The following is an 18,114-nucleotide window of genomic DNA, read 5'->3' on the forward strand; positions in this document are numbered from 1 at the left end:
AGTAACCTCTCAGAGTGTACTAATAAGAAGAAAAGATTCTTTGGGGAATGAATGGGAAAGATTTTATTATTATATTATTATTCGTGCATATATTTTTTCTTGTTTTATGTATAGAGTAAGGAATCACATGCATTTTCTGTGCAATCCTGCTCCCGCTAAACTCAGTGGTAAAACTTCCATTGACTTCACTGGGGCCAGCGTTTCACCCTGTATAATCATAAAAAGAGGAATATTCATAACAATGTGATATTTCTAGTCCTCTGCATTCACCAATACTCTACTCATATATTTCTCATCTCTAATATGCCAAATACTGCACACACTATAGATTTATTAGGGTAAGAAAATATATTGTATATGTTTTTATTTGAAGCATCTTAACACGTTTTCTGAGCCTCTGAGGCAAATCCTATCCTTTGCACAAACTCTAAATAAATGGGCTTTGTGCAGAGGTGTTCTGTGTATGGGAGGAAGTGGAGAATCCAAAACCTTCCCCCAAATGTTTGCTTCATGGCCCCTGCTGCAGCTTCAGGGCTGCAGTTGACTATACAGCTGCTGCATCTCTGTGTTACATAACAGGTTTAACCAGTGGATCCATATAGCACAGATCTACTGACCACGTCTCTGCACTCTTCCTGAGCCACCCAATGCTCCCTATGCCAGGGCAGATGGCATCCCTGCAGAGCATAATTGTACCACCTGTGCCAGCTGTCCAGTGCTTTCACATCTGCACTGCACAGTAGAACCACTCAGTTCCCATAGTGTTCAGGACCTTCTGCTGGCTACGACTTGGGCCAAAGGATTTGTCTCTAAATGTGAACTGTGAATTTGAGTGAAATGTCAAAGGGAAAAACAGGGCCAAGTTTACTTCTGATCAACCTACTGAAAACCCTAACATCTTTCAAAAGCTAAAAAAAAAATAATCCGACAACAAAAAACACCAGAACAACTTGCCATCTCCCCACCTCTTTCTATAAAGTGATCGAATGTTAACTAAGATCCATGCCACTGTTGTTGCTATTTCCTCTCCAGCATGGCTGACATGAAGCTGTAACAAGCTGTGTCATAGCTCTATTGATTGCTGGTATTCTGTGGGAGGAGGCAAAGAGTGAACATGTATGAAACATCCCCATAGTGCGAATGCCCAGCAGTGGTATCACATGTATGTAGCACACATCTTCCCCTTTTTTAATAGCAGTGCCGAGTGATGCTATCAAAAGATGTCTATGATGACAGATCCATTTTTATCTTGTTATTTTCAGTTCAAGTATTGAGCTCTTATGATACTGAAAAATGTATAAATTCTGCATTTATTGGTACAGTAGTAGTTCCATTTTCGCAATGAACCTTTGTTTGCTTCTTTTTCCTCCTCTGATAGCCAAGTGACTCTCCTGCCTTTGGTGATACTCCATAAATCCCATCATTGAGTCGCTGGTAGGACATTTGTTGTAATCAAATCTCATATCTTCTAGAGGTTCACCAGGGTGAAAGGGGCCCAGAATGCACTGCATGACTCTGATCTCAAGGAAGCTCCAGAAATCATGATATCTGAAGAAAGAAATTGACACAGCAAAGTCTGCCAGCCCTTCTGAGTTCTTGAGATGGATTTTGCATGACATCACCAAAAGATGGGAGAATTCTTATCTGAACCTTTGAATAGGGTCAGCTCAATATCTGGGCTAAGATTCCAGTTGATTCTTATTTTTTCCAAACTAGATAATCTATCCTTAATCCAAAATCATATTTACAAACATCAGCCATGTCCGTTTGTATTTCTCAAAGAATGATCAAGGGCTGATCATTACAAATATTGATATTTTTGTTTATGGATAGGAGTTGGCTCACACTTATGTATTCTATGTACACATAAAAACTGAACAAAGACAACCCCCTGGAAAGTGACGTACTATATATGGAGCTACGAAAAGCATATTCATGCAAAGTAAATAGGAGGATGGTGAAATAACTATTTCACAGTCACTAACTGTTTAAGGGTCATGAGCTAATGCTCATTTGATGTGTGCACATAATGTTTCCCATTAACTTAAAAATAGCCACCATCATTTCCAAAGGAAAAAAAAAAGCATAAAACAGTAGGATTTAGAAGAAGAGTCACTTGGGTTTCACACGATAGTCATTCTAGTCTTTCACAGCTTGTATTCTTTTAGCACCCCTTCAGATTAAATTTTCAATATTTTATGTAAGTAAGTATACCTCTTTGTAAATATGTTCACACACAATCAATAATATGGAACAAATTCATTCCAATTATTCTAACTGTTGCTATAGATTGCATTGTGGGCTTTCATGTTTATTGTCTCTCAATGATTCCAGAGGAAATCCATTCAATTTACAAATAATGAGGTTTTTTTAAATTGCCAGGCCTGCAAGCTCAAGCTAGAGTCTGAAAGCCACACTGTTTTCTTTCTGTCTCATGCATTATTGACTTAACTGACATCTATTACAGGTGTAGTTAAAGTGGACAGCTTGAGGTAAAACATCTGCAGAACATAAAGCATTCTGTTGATGTGTGAAACATAATAATATTATTATTTACTTGTATTACGCACCTCAGAGCCCCATTCATGGACCAGGACCCCATTGTGGTAGGTGCTATACAAACAGAACAAAAAGATGGTCCTGCCCCAAAGAGTTAATAAGTAGATAACAGAGTTCGCTCTCTGATAGGTAAGCTGGCTCTATAATATAAAAAAGAGCACAGTTAAGAGGTCTTTCAAAACATAGTTACATATGTGTAGTTCTTCAGTGTTCTAAAGAAATCCAGTGCCTCACATTCAGCAGCAACAGAATAGGAGTAGTGAAATGCAGGGGTTTTTTTCTTGAAACTCTCCACTACTATATAACTAGACCTGCCTTTTGCAGACAGTTATTCATGCTAACTCACAGTAAGGAACAGCTGAGGTGTAGGTTTTTTCTTTGGTAAGGTGTTAGTGGTATATTACTAAAATCACGATGGAGTCTTCCTCTCCCCCCACCTTCCCCCGCACCGCCCAAAAAGTCCCATTGACATCAGTGGAATGCAGAATTGACCCTATATGCATAAATAACCAGGGAACTATTTACAAATTCTCAAAGGGGTTGCGGCAGTGCTGAATGAACTCCTGGCAAATTACACAATTCTGTTCATTCCACCCTAATTCCTATTTCTTTTTAAAATCTCTTTGTGAATCAGGCCAATTTTTTTTTTATTTGTGAATGATTTTGTTTCTCCTTAAGGTGAGTAGCCAAAATAATGCACAACATCCTCCTTGCATGTTTCTTCCAATGGACCTCAGTCCTGAACTGCAACATTGCACAATTCCCAAAAGAGGGAGGAGACTGTGGAACAGGCTGCTTTAGGCTAGCACACATGGCAGTTTTGGGATATGTGCAACCACAGTACAGTGCCTACCACTTGCCTCTGGGCCCTACTGTAATACAAACAAATAACAATCACAATGGAGAACAGGAGACCATCACATTCACTTTGACTCGTGAAGCTTGTCATGATTTGGATTCAAGCCTCCAGAGGTGAAAGCCTATTGCACATACCCACTGTGGGCCATATCCTGTTCACATTAGCCTCAGGAGGACTTTGAAATAAATGTGACTAGTTCAAATGAGTAAGGCAAACAGGATTTGTCCCTGTGCCAATATTCCCCCAAGCCTAAGGACTCACAGTGTTATTCACTTTTTATTTTGCTGTCTGAGGGGCAGTTTTTAGGCTTAACTTTGAGTATGGGGGAGTTTCTGCCGACAGGCCTCATTTATCTTGTGCTGGAGTGAGGTAGGGGCAATAATTTATATCACCTGTTTCAGGGTACAGCTTACTCCCTATCTGTCATTCAGCCAGCTCTGCTGACTGGCACACAAGGTAGAAGTGGAACCATAGGACTCACCTATCCTGCCTTGCCATCCTTCCCTGCCCGGTCACTCATAGGGAATGTATCAGGCACATAGCCCTAACTCTGCTCCTCCATTCCTGGAGCAAAGAGCTGGGCAGATGCTATAGAACAAGGGCACAGTCTCCTAAAAACTTATACAGTAATGCACTTAAGCCAGTATTACACAGTGCAGGAGAATCAGTCTAGTAGAAGTTCCCTTGCTTTTACTCTCTGCCAAAACACTACTCATTGCTGTGGTATGTTTCTGCAGTTAGGCTAATGTGAACATCATGCATATTTTTCTGTTTCTCCTGGAACCAGAATTTACTGCTACCTGCAGAAATTTTACTGTAAGAGCAGACTAATATTGCATCAACATTCATCATGACCCAAAGCCTGACCCACTGGAAAAGTAGTTACATGAAAAAAGCCCAAATCACACTGATATAATGTTCACATAGATCACTCCAGGGATAGACAAAGAGAGCTTTCACGTGACAAAGTCCAGAGCTGGCCTTCCCCATATAAAAATGTCTGAGAAAAGAACACATCTGTTTTCCATTATGTTGTTAGTCTAGTCAACGTTTAAAATCTCTCATTCCACTAGGAAAATGAATCTACACCATGTAAGGAAAACGTAACATTTAGGATCTTTGTCAGTAACTGAAGTACAACGGGTAGATTACCAAGTTATAAATACCACAATCTGTACAGGAAGTTACATTGTGGTCTGATTTAAGTGAAGTGATTTTATACCATGTGTAGGAGAGCAAGTACACATTTTTCCAGACTGAGTAATTAGTAACCTGGCAACACAGAGGAAAATAGGCTAGGCACACCCTTCTGTTTGGTGAAGAATGTAGTCCCAAATCTACAGCAGGGAAGGTTAACAACAGCTCACTGTTGAGACACGTTAGATTTGTAATTATAACTGTTCAATCAATTTCTTATCCTACCACCGAAAATATTTAGACCATCCTCTTGCAATTGGATCCGTGTGGGTAGACCTCTGTGCCTGACAATAGGCGGCATGCGTGTAGGAGTCTGCCTTCATAGATCTGAATGCAGGTTGGGAGCCTTACATATTAAAGTTTCTTCTGGTTTCTCCTGAAGGTTTCACCTTTGTAGATGATGATGTGCATGACATTTTTCTTTTCAGATCTATGCACCTGTAAAAAGCAGTATCAAATAATCAAGGAAGATTAAAATAGTACTATTTCTCTTTAGGCAAATATATTTAGCTGCAACAGTATGTATTAGAAGATTGGGACTGAAGGTCTTGGATGGACTTTACCATGTAACAGATATAGCCAGCGAGATATTTGGATGTGAGCCATTATAATTTATGTAGGAGGAGCAAGGATGATGGTGACGAATCAGTGTGCGTCCACTGAAATCAGTGGTGCTACCTTCGCTCCTTTATGGGGATATTGGGCCAGCCACATCTGTGCCATAATTAATTTGCTTCCCAGCCTGAGGAGGTGAGACTATGGCGGGGCAGGAGATAGATTAATGGACACCTGGACCTTATCAAAGGACTAAGAGTGAACCCTATCAGGAGTTGGAACCCCAGATGGCCAGTGAGTAGTTTGCCCTGAATCAGGGCATGTAAGGAAAAGGGTATTCCAGAGGGAAACAACATGAGAGCTGGGAAGTATATGAGACACAGAACCCAGAAAGGGCAAGCAGCAGGGCCCAAAGAGTGGGCTGAAGAGAAGACCCAAAGGGCAGAGGGACCTTTATGTGTGGTGGGCACTTTTTAGTTTGGACTCTTGGTACTCTGGAAGGGATTATGTTTGTTGTGACTTGGCGAGAGGGCTAAGCCATATCTCCAGCACAGATGTGTGTGTGGAGGGCTGAGTAGGCTCACCTTGGGGAGAGAAACTGAGGAAGGGAGTGCTGACAGAGCTATGCTTGGCCAACAGGGGGTGCTATGGAGCAGCCACACCTTTATGATATACCCCAATTTACACTGGTTGAGTATCTCAGGAATGCTATATAGAAAGATAACTTCATACTACAACAGAGAGAAACAAACTTCTTAGTTAGTGCTGTGAGTTAGGATTTCCTGATACTAGCATCAATGGATTAATTAGCTATGCCAAAAGTACAATGCTGTGTTTAACAATTGCTTACCTGTAGTTTATAGATTCTACTTTTTTGAGATATGGGAAATACTGTAGGCCTAGCACTGATATCAAATACTCTTGAAATTGTGGATTTATCTTTCAAAATCAGCTACTATACATGAGATCCAATTTAGACCTCAAAAGCTAAATCTGATTATACAAGAAAGTGTTTATACTGCTCAAATTATACTCCTGGAGGTTTCCTACTGTGCTGTTTGAAACTTACAGCATATTCAAATGAGTGCACCACTATAAGTTTGTTTAGTCAGGGTAGGTAGGTATGAGGAAATGAAACTTAAATTGGAAAATTTCAAAACCATCATGATTCTTGAACTAGTGTCATGGGATGCAAGGGTGTGGTTGATGAGACTCATCCAGATAATATGTGAGTCCAATCTTCTTATTTGGTTTTGTAAATTCTCTCTGAAGCGTATACACATTTATGCATATTGAATGGTTCAGGTAACCTTTCATTTAAAAAAATCACTGCTAGCTACATTAAATCAAACTAGCAAATTTATGAAATTCTTCAACAAGTAAACAAAAATCAATACTGGGAAAGCCTCTGTATCTCCCCAGAATCAGAGTTATCTTTACCATTTGTGAACAGGCCTGTTTAAATTATTCCCCCACCTGCAGAAGTGAAACTTGGCTACTTGTTCTTTTCAACCCCCATGATTAGTTTACATCTGTTAATATTGATGTTTATGTTTTCAGGGCTATCTTAATGAGGAAAGAGCTAGCAACCTATGTAAGAAAGAGAGAAGATAAATGAAATTCTATGGATTTCCAGCTCTCTCAAATTAGATGGCTACAGAGCTTTGGGAATCACAGGTCAAAGGGCAAATCCTCTTCTTCTATTTTTCTTTCCAACTTTGTCCAACAGTTTCAGTGATTGTCTTCAGTATACCTGATTTTCACATAGAAAAGGTGGCTTGGATCTCTCTAGAGTTCTTGTTTAGTGAAAACAAATCTAATTTAGCCATCCCCACTTGAAACACAGATTGGCCAAGTACACTGGTGAGTGTGGTTTGGACACATTTCAGTAATCAATTTTTCTCCTCATTATGAAATGTCAAGTAAATATGGTCCCCATGTTGCACCAACTTGTGGGACACTGAACCCAAAGAGAAATAATTTTTGTCTTTTTCTGTGGAAAACCATCTATTATTGTCTCCTCGGCTGGTCCTACACGAATATTAAAAGGCAGGATTGATAGCACTTATGATCAACAACCATTACCAAATTTTGGTAACCAAAATGTTACCAAATTGGTGACACAAATTTTAGCATAACTTGGCCCTTTCTCCTTAGTAGCCAAAACATGGTTGAAGGGACAGGTGGTAACCAGGAATACAATAGACCTCCCAATACAAAATATTCTGTGTGTTCATTAAATATCTCATTGTGGCTTTTCCTAATCTTGCTTTACCCAGAAGTGAAAGTCAACATAGTTTATCAGAAGATGGATGCCTTAAATTTCTTACTTTGTTGTGTATGCCTAAAAGAAAGCCAAGTGAAAAAGTAAGAGACTTCTGATTTACAGTAACAGTGAACCAGAAGGCACTCAGCAACTACTTGCTGAGCAGTACTTAATGTCCATTTAAATGTCCATTGGTACTTACCATTAACTATGGTGATAGATATTGCCCTGCTACATGTTTCACTTTGGCCCCTCAGCTACTGTTGAATATGTGTGCTGTTCTCTAACAGGTACAGCTAAGAATACAGCATGCTTATTCCTAAATATAGATACCTTCTTCTAGTCCCACCATCAAGCACAATCCAAAATAGCCTGATGAAGACATCTATCTTTTTAAAAAGTTGAAAGTAAACCTATTCCACTGAGATTTCAGTCCAGTTCTGCAGCCCTCTGAAGTTTAAACAGTGTAGTTCAGATAAAGTCTGGCTTAGCATCTGACCTTTTGTGTGTTTGTATAAACTGATCCTCTAATTCTTTGAGGTTTGCCCATCATTTGCTGTTAAATAATACTGCAAAATGAGAAATTAAATAAGAACATTAATGCATGTCCAAAACGTCTCTGTTTGAATTTTTATCATAGGTTAAATACCATTATGATTACAAAACAGCAGAAATGGGTTCAAGCCAGTTTGTATCTGAATTTCCAACACCATCCTGTTCAGGAGTGTGTGTAGTCAGGGATTTGGCTGGAGCGCCTCTTTGCACAACAGGATCATTTTGATGTGAACAGTTTGGGAGTATTTCCATTGACTTCAGAGGGCACTGGATTAGACCAATAGGGGAAGATTCTCTCCTGTACCAAGATCTGCTTTGCATAGAAAAGGGAGGCATGTTCCTCAGAAAAATGGTATAGCTCTCTGATTCTTTGCCATGTGTAGCTTCAATCCTGGTCCTTGTATTAGCCCCTGTATTAGCTCCCACACCCCATCCCTGGTGTAAGGGGTATGTGAGGTATGGCTGCATTGCTGCTGCACTCTGGTAAATGTCAGCTGTCAGACAGTCTCTTGGGGACCACTGCCAACTGGTATAGTGGCCATCTGCCAGTTGAGAATCCCTGTGTGCAAAGACACCCTAGCACACTCCCTACACCAAGGATGGGAGGAGGAACCATGTAAGCTAGCTTTATGCCAGCTGAGAACTCTGCTGGAGAAATTTTCAGCTGGACAGCATCTGGTTCCTTTGTGCCATTGAGTGCTGCTTAGGGATCAGACTGGGGAGAGAATCTGGCCCATAAATGATATTTCATAATGTAATTTAGATGTACACACCCTACCCATGTCATGCACCCTATCCGTATTGTTGTTCTTTAACTAGAATTGCCTTTAACATCCATCAAGCAATATCATAGCACATCATCTCCTTCCCTGTAAATCCTTTCTATAACCCAAGAAAGATATTTAAAGTTGATTGTTACATTTTAATTACAGATGAATGTAGTATGTTTTGCTACAACAAATTATTGTACCTTCAAGGCCTTTCTGAGAGTATTGTCCTGATTGCAATTTAGATTACATGCATTTTGTAGTGTTTATGGAGAATCCATTCTATGATCTGTGCTGGTCTTTTAGAGTACTGAGTATAGCAGCTGGGTCGCATGAGTTCATTCCAGGTTTTGGTTTGAACTAGAGAGAATTTAGTTAGCTGCAAACAGAGCAGGAAACCATCAACTTGAGCTCCACCCTGAGTAAAGGTACATAACAAAGTCACCATCTGTGGGCCTATGTAAATGACTCAGTTTGGGCATTTCTTCAGCCACAAAAATATTTCAAAGCACCATAAGTGAGGTACTAGCTGGAATCCCTGAAGTTCTGAATTTGAGTGATGACATATTAGAATTTGGCACCACATCTGAAGAGCATGACACCGACTAGCAGCTGTTTTTGAATGAGTGCAGGAGCAGAATCTCATGTTAAACCCAGACAAATGTGAGTATAATAAACCCACATTAGAATTTTTTGGATATACATTCTCCAAAGATGGCATCTCTGAAGATCCTAAGAAAGTGAAGGACAGTCACAATGCCACTCTGTTCATGAACCCATCTGAAGTTCATAGCTGCTAGGACTTTCAAATTATTGTGTCAGATTCATTCTGAGATTAGCCACTATCACACAGACTCTGAGATCTCTAACCAGGAAAGATTACATATGGGTGTGGTCAGATGAACATCAAAATGTATTTGACAAACCAAAGAAATCCCTTACCCATGATGTAGTCATGTCATATTTTGACTCCAGTAAGAGAATTTAACTTTTAGTAGGTGCTAACCCTGTTGGATTAGAAGCAGTCCTCACACAAGTTGACCAATGTGGTCGAATTTACACCATTGCTTATGGCAGAAAGGCTCTTTCACCCATGGAACAACGATACTCTGAGAAAGAAAGAGAAGCTCTTGCTGTAGCATGGGGATGTTCCTATTTTCATTTATACATTTACAGATGTCATTTCATGATTCTGACTGATCATAAGTCCCTTGAACCAACCTATGATCAATAATGCCTCTTTTTGCCCACCAACGCTCATTGAGCGGTGGGTGCTCAAACTACAAGATTACAACCACAAAGTTATTTATTGGCCTGGAAAGGATAACCATGCTGACTACTTCTCCAGGCACCCTATTCCTGAAACACTTAATCACAACACTATGGAGAAAGCAGAAGCATTTAATAACTTCCTCTTCTCAAACACCATTCACAAAGCTCTATTGTTACAACAAATAAAGACAGCTGCAGAGTCTGACACATCTCCAAATCAGAGGTGGGCAAACTGCGGCCCTCGGGCCACATCCTGCCCATGGGACCGTCCTGCCCGCCCCCTGAACTCCCGGCCTAGGAGGTTAGCCCCAGGCCCTTCCCCTCCTGTCCTCCCCAAACCTCATGTCGCCGTGCCGCCAGGGCTCTGCCCCACCGCTCCTGCTGGGCAGCGCAGCATTGTGGCTGGCTCCAGTTGGGCAGCGGGGCTGCGAGCTCCTGCCACTCTGAGCACTATGGTAAGGGGGCGGGGAGTGGGGGGGTTGGATAAGGGGCAGGGGGTCCTGGGGAGCAGTCAGGGGACAGGGAGCGGGGGCGGGGTTGGATGGGGTGGAGGTTCTGGGGGTGCGGTCAGAGGACGGGGAACAGGGGAGGGGGTTGGATGGGCCTGGGAGTCCCGGGGGCCTGTGAGGGGGCGGGGGTGTGGATAGGGTTCGGGGCAGTCAGGGGACAGGGAACGGGGGGGGGGGGTTGGATAGTGGGTGGGATTCTGAGGTGGTGGTGAGATGTGGGTGGTCCCGGGAGGGGGCGGTCAGGGGACAAGGAGCAGAGGGGGTTGGATGGGTCAGGGGTTTTGAGGGGGGCAGTTGGGGGTGAGATTGGTGCTGGGGCCAGGCTTCTTTGGGGAGGCTCAGCCTTCCCTACCCGGCCCTCCATACAGTTTTGCAATTGCGATGTGGCCCTTGGGCCAAAAGGTTTGCCCGCCCCTGCTCCAAATGATCATCAAAACCACTTGAAGTGATGACTGGAAAGAACTGCATAGTCTACAACATTTGACTCCTGAAACACAAGCTGTTCTATGATCATTTGCCCATGTTAAAGGTGAACTTACTGTCATGGACTATGACCTCCTACTCCAAGATACAAGACTTGTTATTCTGCATTTGTTGTGGGATCACACATTTGATTTGTCTCACAAAGGTCACCAGGGACTGGTAAAAACAAAATTCCTGCTCAGAGAAAAAGTCTGGTTCCTGAGAATTGATAGCCTTCCTGAAACTCTCCTTAAGTCCTGCAGACTATACCAGGCAGCAGTTCTGGAAAACCACATTCCTCCTCTATATGTCTCTTCTGCCCACATCCCCAGGGACAGAAGTTAGCATGAATTTTTGTGATCTCCCTAATGGAAAACATTTATTGGTTATTAGATACTGCTATTCTCGATACCCTGAAGTGGAAATGATCATCACCACTTCTGCTGATGCTGTTGTACCCAAACTAGATAAGATTTTGTCAGTGTATGGCATACCTGCTGTTATTAAAACTGACCATTTCAAGACCTGCAGTTCGCTCAATTTGCAGAATCTCTTGGTTTCAAACTTACGCTGCAGTGGCTACAAGCCAACGGAGAAGATGAGAGGTTTATGCGACCAATCAAGAAAGCACTATGAATTGCTGCAGCTGATGGATTAGATGAGAAACAGGAGTTATTTAATTTCCTCCTCAATTATCAAACCACTCGCCACTGTTCAACTAGCATGGCACCAACATCTCTTTTGTTCAGCAGACAATTAAGAACAAAACTGCCACAAGTTGAGAGAAGAGCAGATGATGAACCTCTACATCAACTTGACAACAAAGTGAACCTTGTCATGAAAATATATGCCGACCAGCTCAGGCCAAGACCACTTCTTTCAATGTGGGAGATGTAGTTCTTGCCAGAAACTTTCATCTGAGCAACAAACTCTCTATGCCCTTCTTTCCTGAGCTTTACAAGACCACAGTGGTCAGAGGCACAATGGTCACTGCTCAGAGAGGACCCCATGAAGTCACACAAAATGCATCTCACATCAAACCACTTTGTGGCACTCATATTCTCACAGTACAAGATGATGATGATGACAACCTTACACACTTGTAAACCCCTTGTACTCTCTCCAACGCAAGTGAGCAAGTTAACCCGCTGTGCTCCAGAGGTTGAAAGTCACTCAGAAAGAAGTGGCCGTCAACCTCCAGTGCATTTGAAGGACTACATAACATAAGTAAGGTATGTTTATGTCACGGAGGTCACAGAATCCGTGATAGATTTCCAGAGACCTCCCTGACATTTTCTGCTTCAGCCCCAGGGACTGCCAGAGGGGCCCTCCCCAGGGTTCTAGCCACAGGTGACAGCCTTGGGGTGGGAGGGAGGCAGGGCTTGGGCAAGCAGCTGGGGGTGTCACATTTTCTCTTTGGCAAATATGGTCACCCTGCAGCTTCCCGCCACTGTGGGTGGAGCCTCCCCCCCCCCCCCCCCCCCCCGCAGCTTCCAGCTGTTGTGAATGGAGGGGGAACCCTGCAGCTCCCAGCCACCATGGTGGCGGGGGAAACCATGGAGCTGCTGCAGAAAACTGTGGGTGTTAGATCCCCCACACCCCCACTTCCCATTTTGTCACAGTCATTTTTAGTAAAAGTCACGGATAGGTCATGGCTTCCATGAATTTTTGTTTATTGCTTGTGACCTGTCCGTGACTTTTACTAAAAACAACAATGACAAAATCTTAGCCTTAAACATAAGTGTTTTTGTGAACATGTTGAACAATCATCAAACTTTTGACGTTGCTTCATTTATTCTGTGCTGCTTGTATTTTATTCATTAGGTGGATGTATTTCAAAGTGGTGAGCTTAATAATTGTTGTTTAATTTAAAGTTAGTGGGGGGAAAAGGAGGGATGTCATGTTTATGGCGAATCCATTCCTCATTATCCATGCTGGTCTTTTAGAGTACCGAGAATAGCAGCTGGGTCATGTGAATCCATTCCAGATTTTGATTTGGATTAGAGAGTTGAAAAGGGGAAGCTGCATGTTGAATTTGTGTTTTGTGAGTTACAGGATTAAACCAGTGGTCTGTGGAATCTTACTTTACTGCATCTGTGTGATTCATTCCAGAAGCCCCTAATCAGTTAGGACGCAACACATTTCTCATGAGTTCTGTTTGAAATGTTTTGGTGAAATGCTACAGCTGCTGGGAAGAGCATGGAGATACTTTTGCAACTAATAAACTGTGTTGTGAATCACCTGTTATGCACAGCACAATTCCACAGAACAATACCTCCAATTCTGCAGCTTTTATTAAAATTAGTAAGTTGCTGTCTATAAACCAAATGAAGCAGGTGTTTAGTAATGTTAAACTTGGATTGTAAAAGACTTTTTTATGAACTAGGACTAGGATTTTCAGGGGAACCTAAGGCACGCAGCTGCCACTGAATTTCACCTCCCGCTCCAGACTTGTGAGCCCAGCCCCCAGCCAAGCCCCAGGGCCTATACAGCTGTTTTTAGTGTCATAGCACAAGCCGAAGTCTGTAGACCCTGGCTCTGAGACTCTCTGCCACAGTTTTAAAATGTAGAACAGACAAACCTGGGTGTTGAAGCTCTTGGCCCCCCTTGAAAGTCCCAGCCTGGAAGTGCTGTTAGAAGTCTGCATTTTTAAGCTCTTAGGGATTGTCACAGAAAAGTGCAAAGTGCAGCTCCTGTTGATTTCAAGGGGAATCGAAGGGACACTGAGCACTCTTCAGGATGTGCTGAGTACCTTGCAGGATGCAGCCCTGATGTTGCATGTTCTGTTTTTCTCATAGTGTACAATACTGAGGTGTATTGTTGTATAAATTACAGTGCTCATGTTCATGACACAGACCTAGGTGTGGTGCTCCTGAAGTCCATTCCCAAATCTATGACATCAGTGCTGTCCTGAGAATACAGATTGGCTGCTTGCACTGCCATGAGAGAAACCAGGATTTGGTTCTTGGGCTTGCTGTCTTGCACCCCAGGTTGGACATGACTGAGATAGCAGTACAGGTTGCATGATCAATTCATGGGAAGATTTAGTGTACGCCTTGTGAAGTTTCCCTTCATCTAACAAGTCATTCAGGCTGAAAGTATTCAGTTAGTCTTTCTGCACAGAAAAACATATATAATGAACATTTTTCTGCACAGAAAAGCATACATAATGAATGGAACAACCTAGAATGTATATTTACATTGAATGGTTCGTACAGCATGAATTCTAAAGCATTTTGCAAACAATAAGCTAGGTGCTTATGACATATTTTATAAGCTATGGAAGATGGCTAGGATATTAGATTTGCCCTTTGAATTTGGAAAATGCTGTGGGATCCTTAGCTTCTGCCTGAAAAGCCACCAATGGCTGTCCAAAGGGACCTCAGTGTAAGCTCTCAAGTAGAGGATTTTTCTTACAATTTGGCAGGAATACTGCAGAGTTCTTTGAAAAGTGTGGTATGTTTAATGTTTGCATAGTAAATTTAGCCAGGGTTATCTCATCTGCAGAGATCTCAGTTATTCTAGGAATCTACTTCATGATTTGAGCAAACCATCAGTACATACCCAGAGTATAATTTCAGTTAGGAAATGACTCATTTTTTACATTTACAGAGAAGTTGCACTACCAAGGCTTGTATATTGTATTATTCATCTGCAAACACCTTATTGTGTTCTTAGGATCACATAAATTAAATCTATTAATAAGACTTGATTTAGCCATAGGCTACAACAACTTCTTCCAGCATAACACAAGACTGTGAGCCTCCAGCGGTAGAATTCTGCCTGAAGGGAGGTTTGCACTTGCACAAAGTATTCAGAGCTTCATTCTTCTGAGGGGACTGGAGTTGGCCAGTACAGCCCAAAAGTGGGCAAAGCTGCCTTGGCAGAGGGCATGAGATAGCAAATTTTCTGGAAGCTTCTCCTGGAAGGGCTTGTGTTGAATCACAGTCTAAATCTGCACTCTGCTCTCAGGGGGCCCAATCAAGGGCAAAGTCTATGTCGTCAATAGGCCAGTAGATTAATTCTGTGATGCTTACAACAAGTGAATCAGTTATAGCCATCTATTTTTTTATCTTTCTTCTTCATATATACAAAACTTTGATATCTAGCTCTGATGTAGTGCTTTTCATGTGTAGATCTCAAAATGCTTTACAAAGGAAGGTATCATTATCTTCAGTTAACCAATGGGTATTCTGTGGCTCAGAGAGGTAAACTGATTTATCCTGGACAGATGGATATACGCACAAGCTACATATACACATTATACTCTGCTGTACACTAAAACATTAATTAATAACATTTACAGAACAAAGAAGCGCCTATGCCTACACTGTGAAATGCATTTTCATATAGCTGTAACCCTCATCCTTCTGTAGCCTATTTCCTCCCCGCTGTTTGCAAGCCTCGCTCATTGTGTTAAGTCTTAAACTGAGACTATAAATTCTTTCAGATAAGATTTGTATCTTCAGTGAAACAAATAGCACATTTTGGGAACCAAAATAAAAAATGAATAGTTAATAGTCTACAATTAGAGAATAATCGCAATATTTTAGTTGCTTTTATTTGCTTTGAAGTCTTTATATGCTCTACTCTTTTGGACCCATTTGGTTATGTAAGGGACAGCAAGCATGAACTGGCTACAGATAACAGGATACTTCTGTCTGCATAATTCACAGAGTATATTCTAATATAATATCTTTTCCACTTTTCTTTCAGATTAATTGGAAATGCATCAGTAGCACTTAAGGAACTTGTAGGCAACCAGAGTAGATCTCTTCCCTTCAAGCTTATTTCCCTGCTAAATGAAAGGGGAGAGAACATTGGCGTGAGTGATTTCCTCCTTTGTTTTACTGATTTATTGAATTAAATACTCTAACAAAAAGGTTTAATATGAAACATTTCAAAATCATTTCAGTTTACTTTATAGATAAAATTATTAGTGATTTTATAGGCTAAAGCACTGAGTGGAGAGACAACTAAGGTATGACTACGTCAACACCATCTAAATGTTGCTCAATATGGACAAATATATTTTAATTACATATGTTGGTTTTCAATAGTATGTAAATGACTTAGAGCATATAGTTAATAAGAATCAACATAGCACTAGATGTTTAGAGAAAAAATGGAATTTACTTGCTTAATTGCCAGTTTGAATTCCCACATGCAGGTTTTGCTGCATACCTTGTGAAAATCAGCTACCGTGATAGGCCCTGATTCTGGAAAGCACTTAATAAACCTGTTTAAAAATCCATGCCTATTCAGAACAGTACTTAAACACTTTGACTTAAGCATGTGCTTAAAGTTAAGCCTGTGATTAATTGCTGTCCTGAACAGGGTTGCTTTCCTGCATCAGGAGCATAGTACATGATGCACCGTAGTTGAGTTAAGATACCTGGCAATACACACTTATGTGCTCAAAGGCAAGAGCAAGACCTTAGTGCCAATTTCAGTTATCTTCTCTGAAGCAATTCAGAGTCATATGTGACAAAATACAAACTTTTTTGTTGACTCTTTGTTATACCCTGTTAATGCTTTAGTGTTGTAAAGTACAACTAAGTGCTGCAGACCACGGTATAACCAGTATTGTAATGACACTGGAAAAAGACATCGTGCTTATTTGTAGGGTAGAAGCATGGCCTGAGAGTTAGGAGAGCTGTATTCTACCTCCAGCTCAGAGTTGCTGTCACATTGAACAGATAATTTTCTCTTTTTCTGCCTCAATTTTCCCATCTGTAAAATGGGGATCATACTACTCACCTAGCCTGCATGGGTATTATGAGGCTTTAATTAATTAAATGTATAGAGTACTGTTAAATCATTGGAAATCAGTATGATAGGATTTTCTAAATGTCATAAATACAGTACCTCAGTTTCTCAAATACATTTTCAGATTAGTTGCAAAGGGTGTGGCCTGTAGTCTTTGTATTTGTATACTAACATAGCAAGGGATAATGCCCATTTATTTCTTTGTTTTTCAATTTGTCATTGTAAACTGTAGTACAAATACTTGTTTGCTGTTAAAGTCGACTTGTAGGACCACTTGTTTATCCTGCTTTAAGTCAATTATTACATATGTAACTGTAAATTTCTACACAGGCAACGATTGATTTAGTGGTAGGATATGAGCCACCAGCTGGGCCTGCAAATCCAAATGATCCAGGGGGGACCAATGCACAAGGCACTGAAGGTATATCATCTTTCTTCAAAATATTATATTCAGGTCATGCAAGATAGAATTGTTCATCAGAAAGAATGGAAAGTAATTGACAAGCAAGCGTGGCTAAACTGGCTTAGGGAAAGGTAGTCAGACGATAAATGCTTCAGAATTGAAGAACTGGAACTTTTGTTTCCTGTTAACATATGTTCTATCTGCCAGCTTTATCTGACACCATTGTCTTCAATGGGAACAGTATTACTCAGGATAGTTTAGATCAAAAGCAATTTAAAGGCTGATGTGCAATATTTCTTTTGAGAAAGAAACTTTATTCCAACACACAGAAAAACTGCTGCTGTAGGGAAGGCCAGCAAAAACAAGGAAATGCATAGCTGGGGGACATATACTCTAAATCCTTGAATACCAAGACATATTGGAAAAAACATTAATGCCTGATCCACAGTAGACTGTTATTGGAGGACACTGTTATGTGTTATGTTAGGCCCCAGATTTGACTAACTCTGTCATTTTTATGAACTAGTAAGGAAAATTCTTTGGACTCTAAATGTTTATTAAATATATTTTAAATTAATCTCCTACTGAGAATGTTTTTTAAAAAGCCTCCAATGTTGCAGATCACACATGAAAGATGTGAAATTTGTCACTGCCTTCTCTTGCAACAGCCAGTTAACTAACAATTCCAGTATGCTAACAGGGTCCACATGAGTTATGCTGGTGCACAAGCAAAGAAGTAAATAAAAAAAATAGTTAAATAGTAGAAGGATATTATTAGCAGGTATGTATGATATAATCCACTAAAAGTTATGGCAAGAGTTCCACTTTATTTGAAGGTTGATATTCACTTGCCATCTGTCTTTGGAGGTTTATATTCACTTGCAGTCTATCAGGAGAAAGGCCTTTCTATTTTCTGTATCACCAAATATCAGTTAGAATGA

The 18,114-nt window shown here is 40.9% G+C and overlaps 1 protein-coding gene across 3 annotated transcripts in view; it reads left to right on the forward strand.

The window, feature by feature from the left end:
- MYOF (myoferlin) overlaps positions 1-18,114 on the forward strand; it is a 109,270-nt gene that overhangs the window by 18,576 nt on the left and 72,580 nt on the right. For all 3 annotated transcript variants that reach the window (XR_007357703.2, XM_048858413.2, XM_075130960.1), the window contains exons 4-5: positions 15,718-15,826; positions 17,101-17,191. Coding sequence is in view for 2 of the 3 variants with exons in the window: in XM_048858413.2 (XP_048714370.2) it covers positions 15,718-15,826; positions 17,101-17,191 (200 nt within the window). In the remaining variant the exon portion in view is untranslated. The remainder of the gene's footprint in view (positions 1-15,717; positions 15,827-17,100; positions 17,192-18,114) is intronic.

This window comes from Caretta caretta, chromosome 7, assembly GCF_965140235.1.
Source record: "Caretta caretta isolate rCarCar2 chromosome 7, rCarCar1.hap1, whole genome shotgun sequence".
In the NCBI taxonomy this organism is placed as follows: Eukaryota; Metazoa; Chordata; order Testudines; family Cheloniidae; genus Caretta; species Caretta caretta.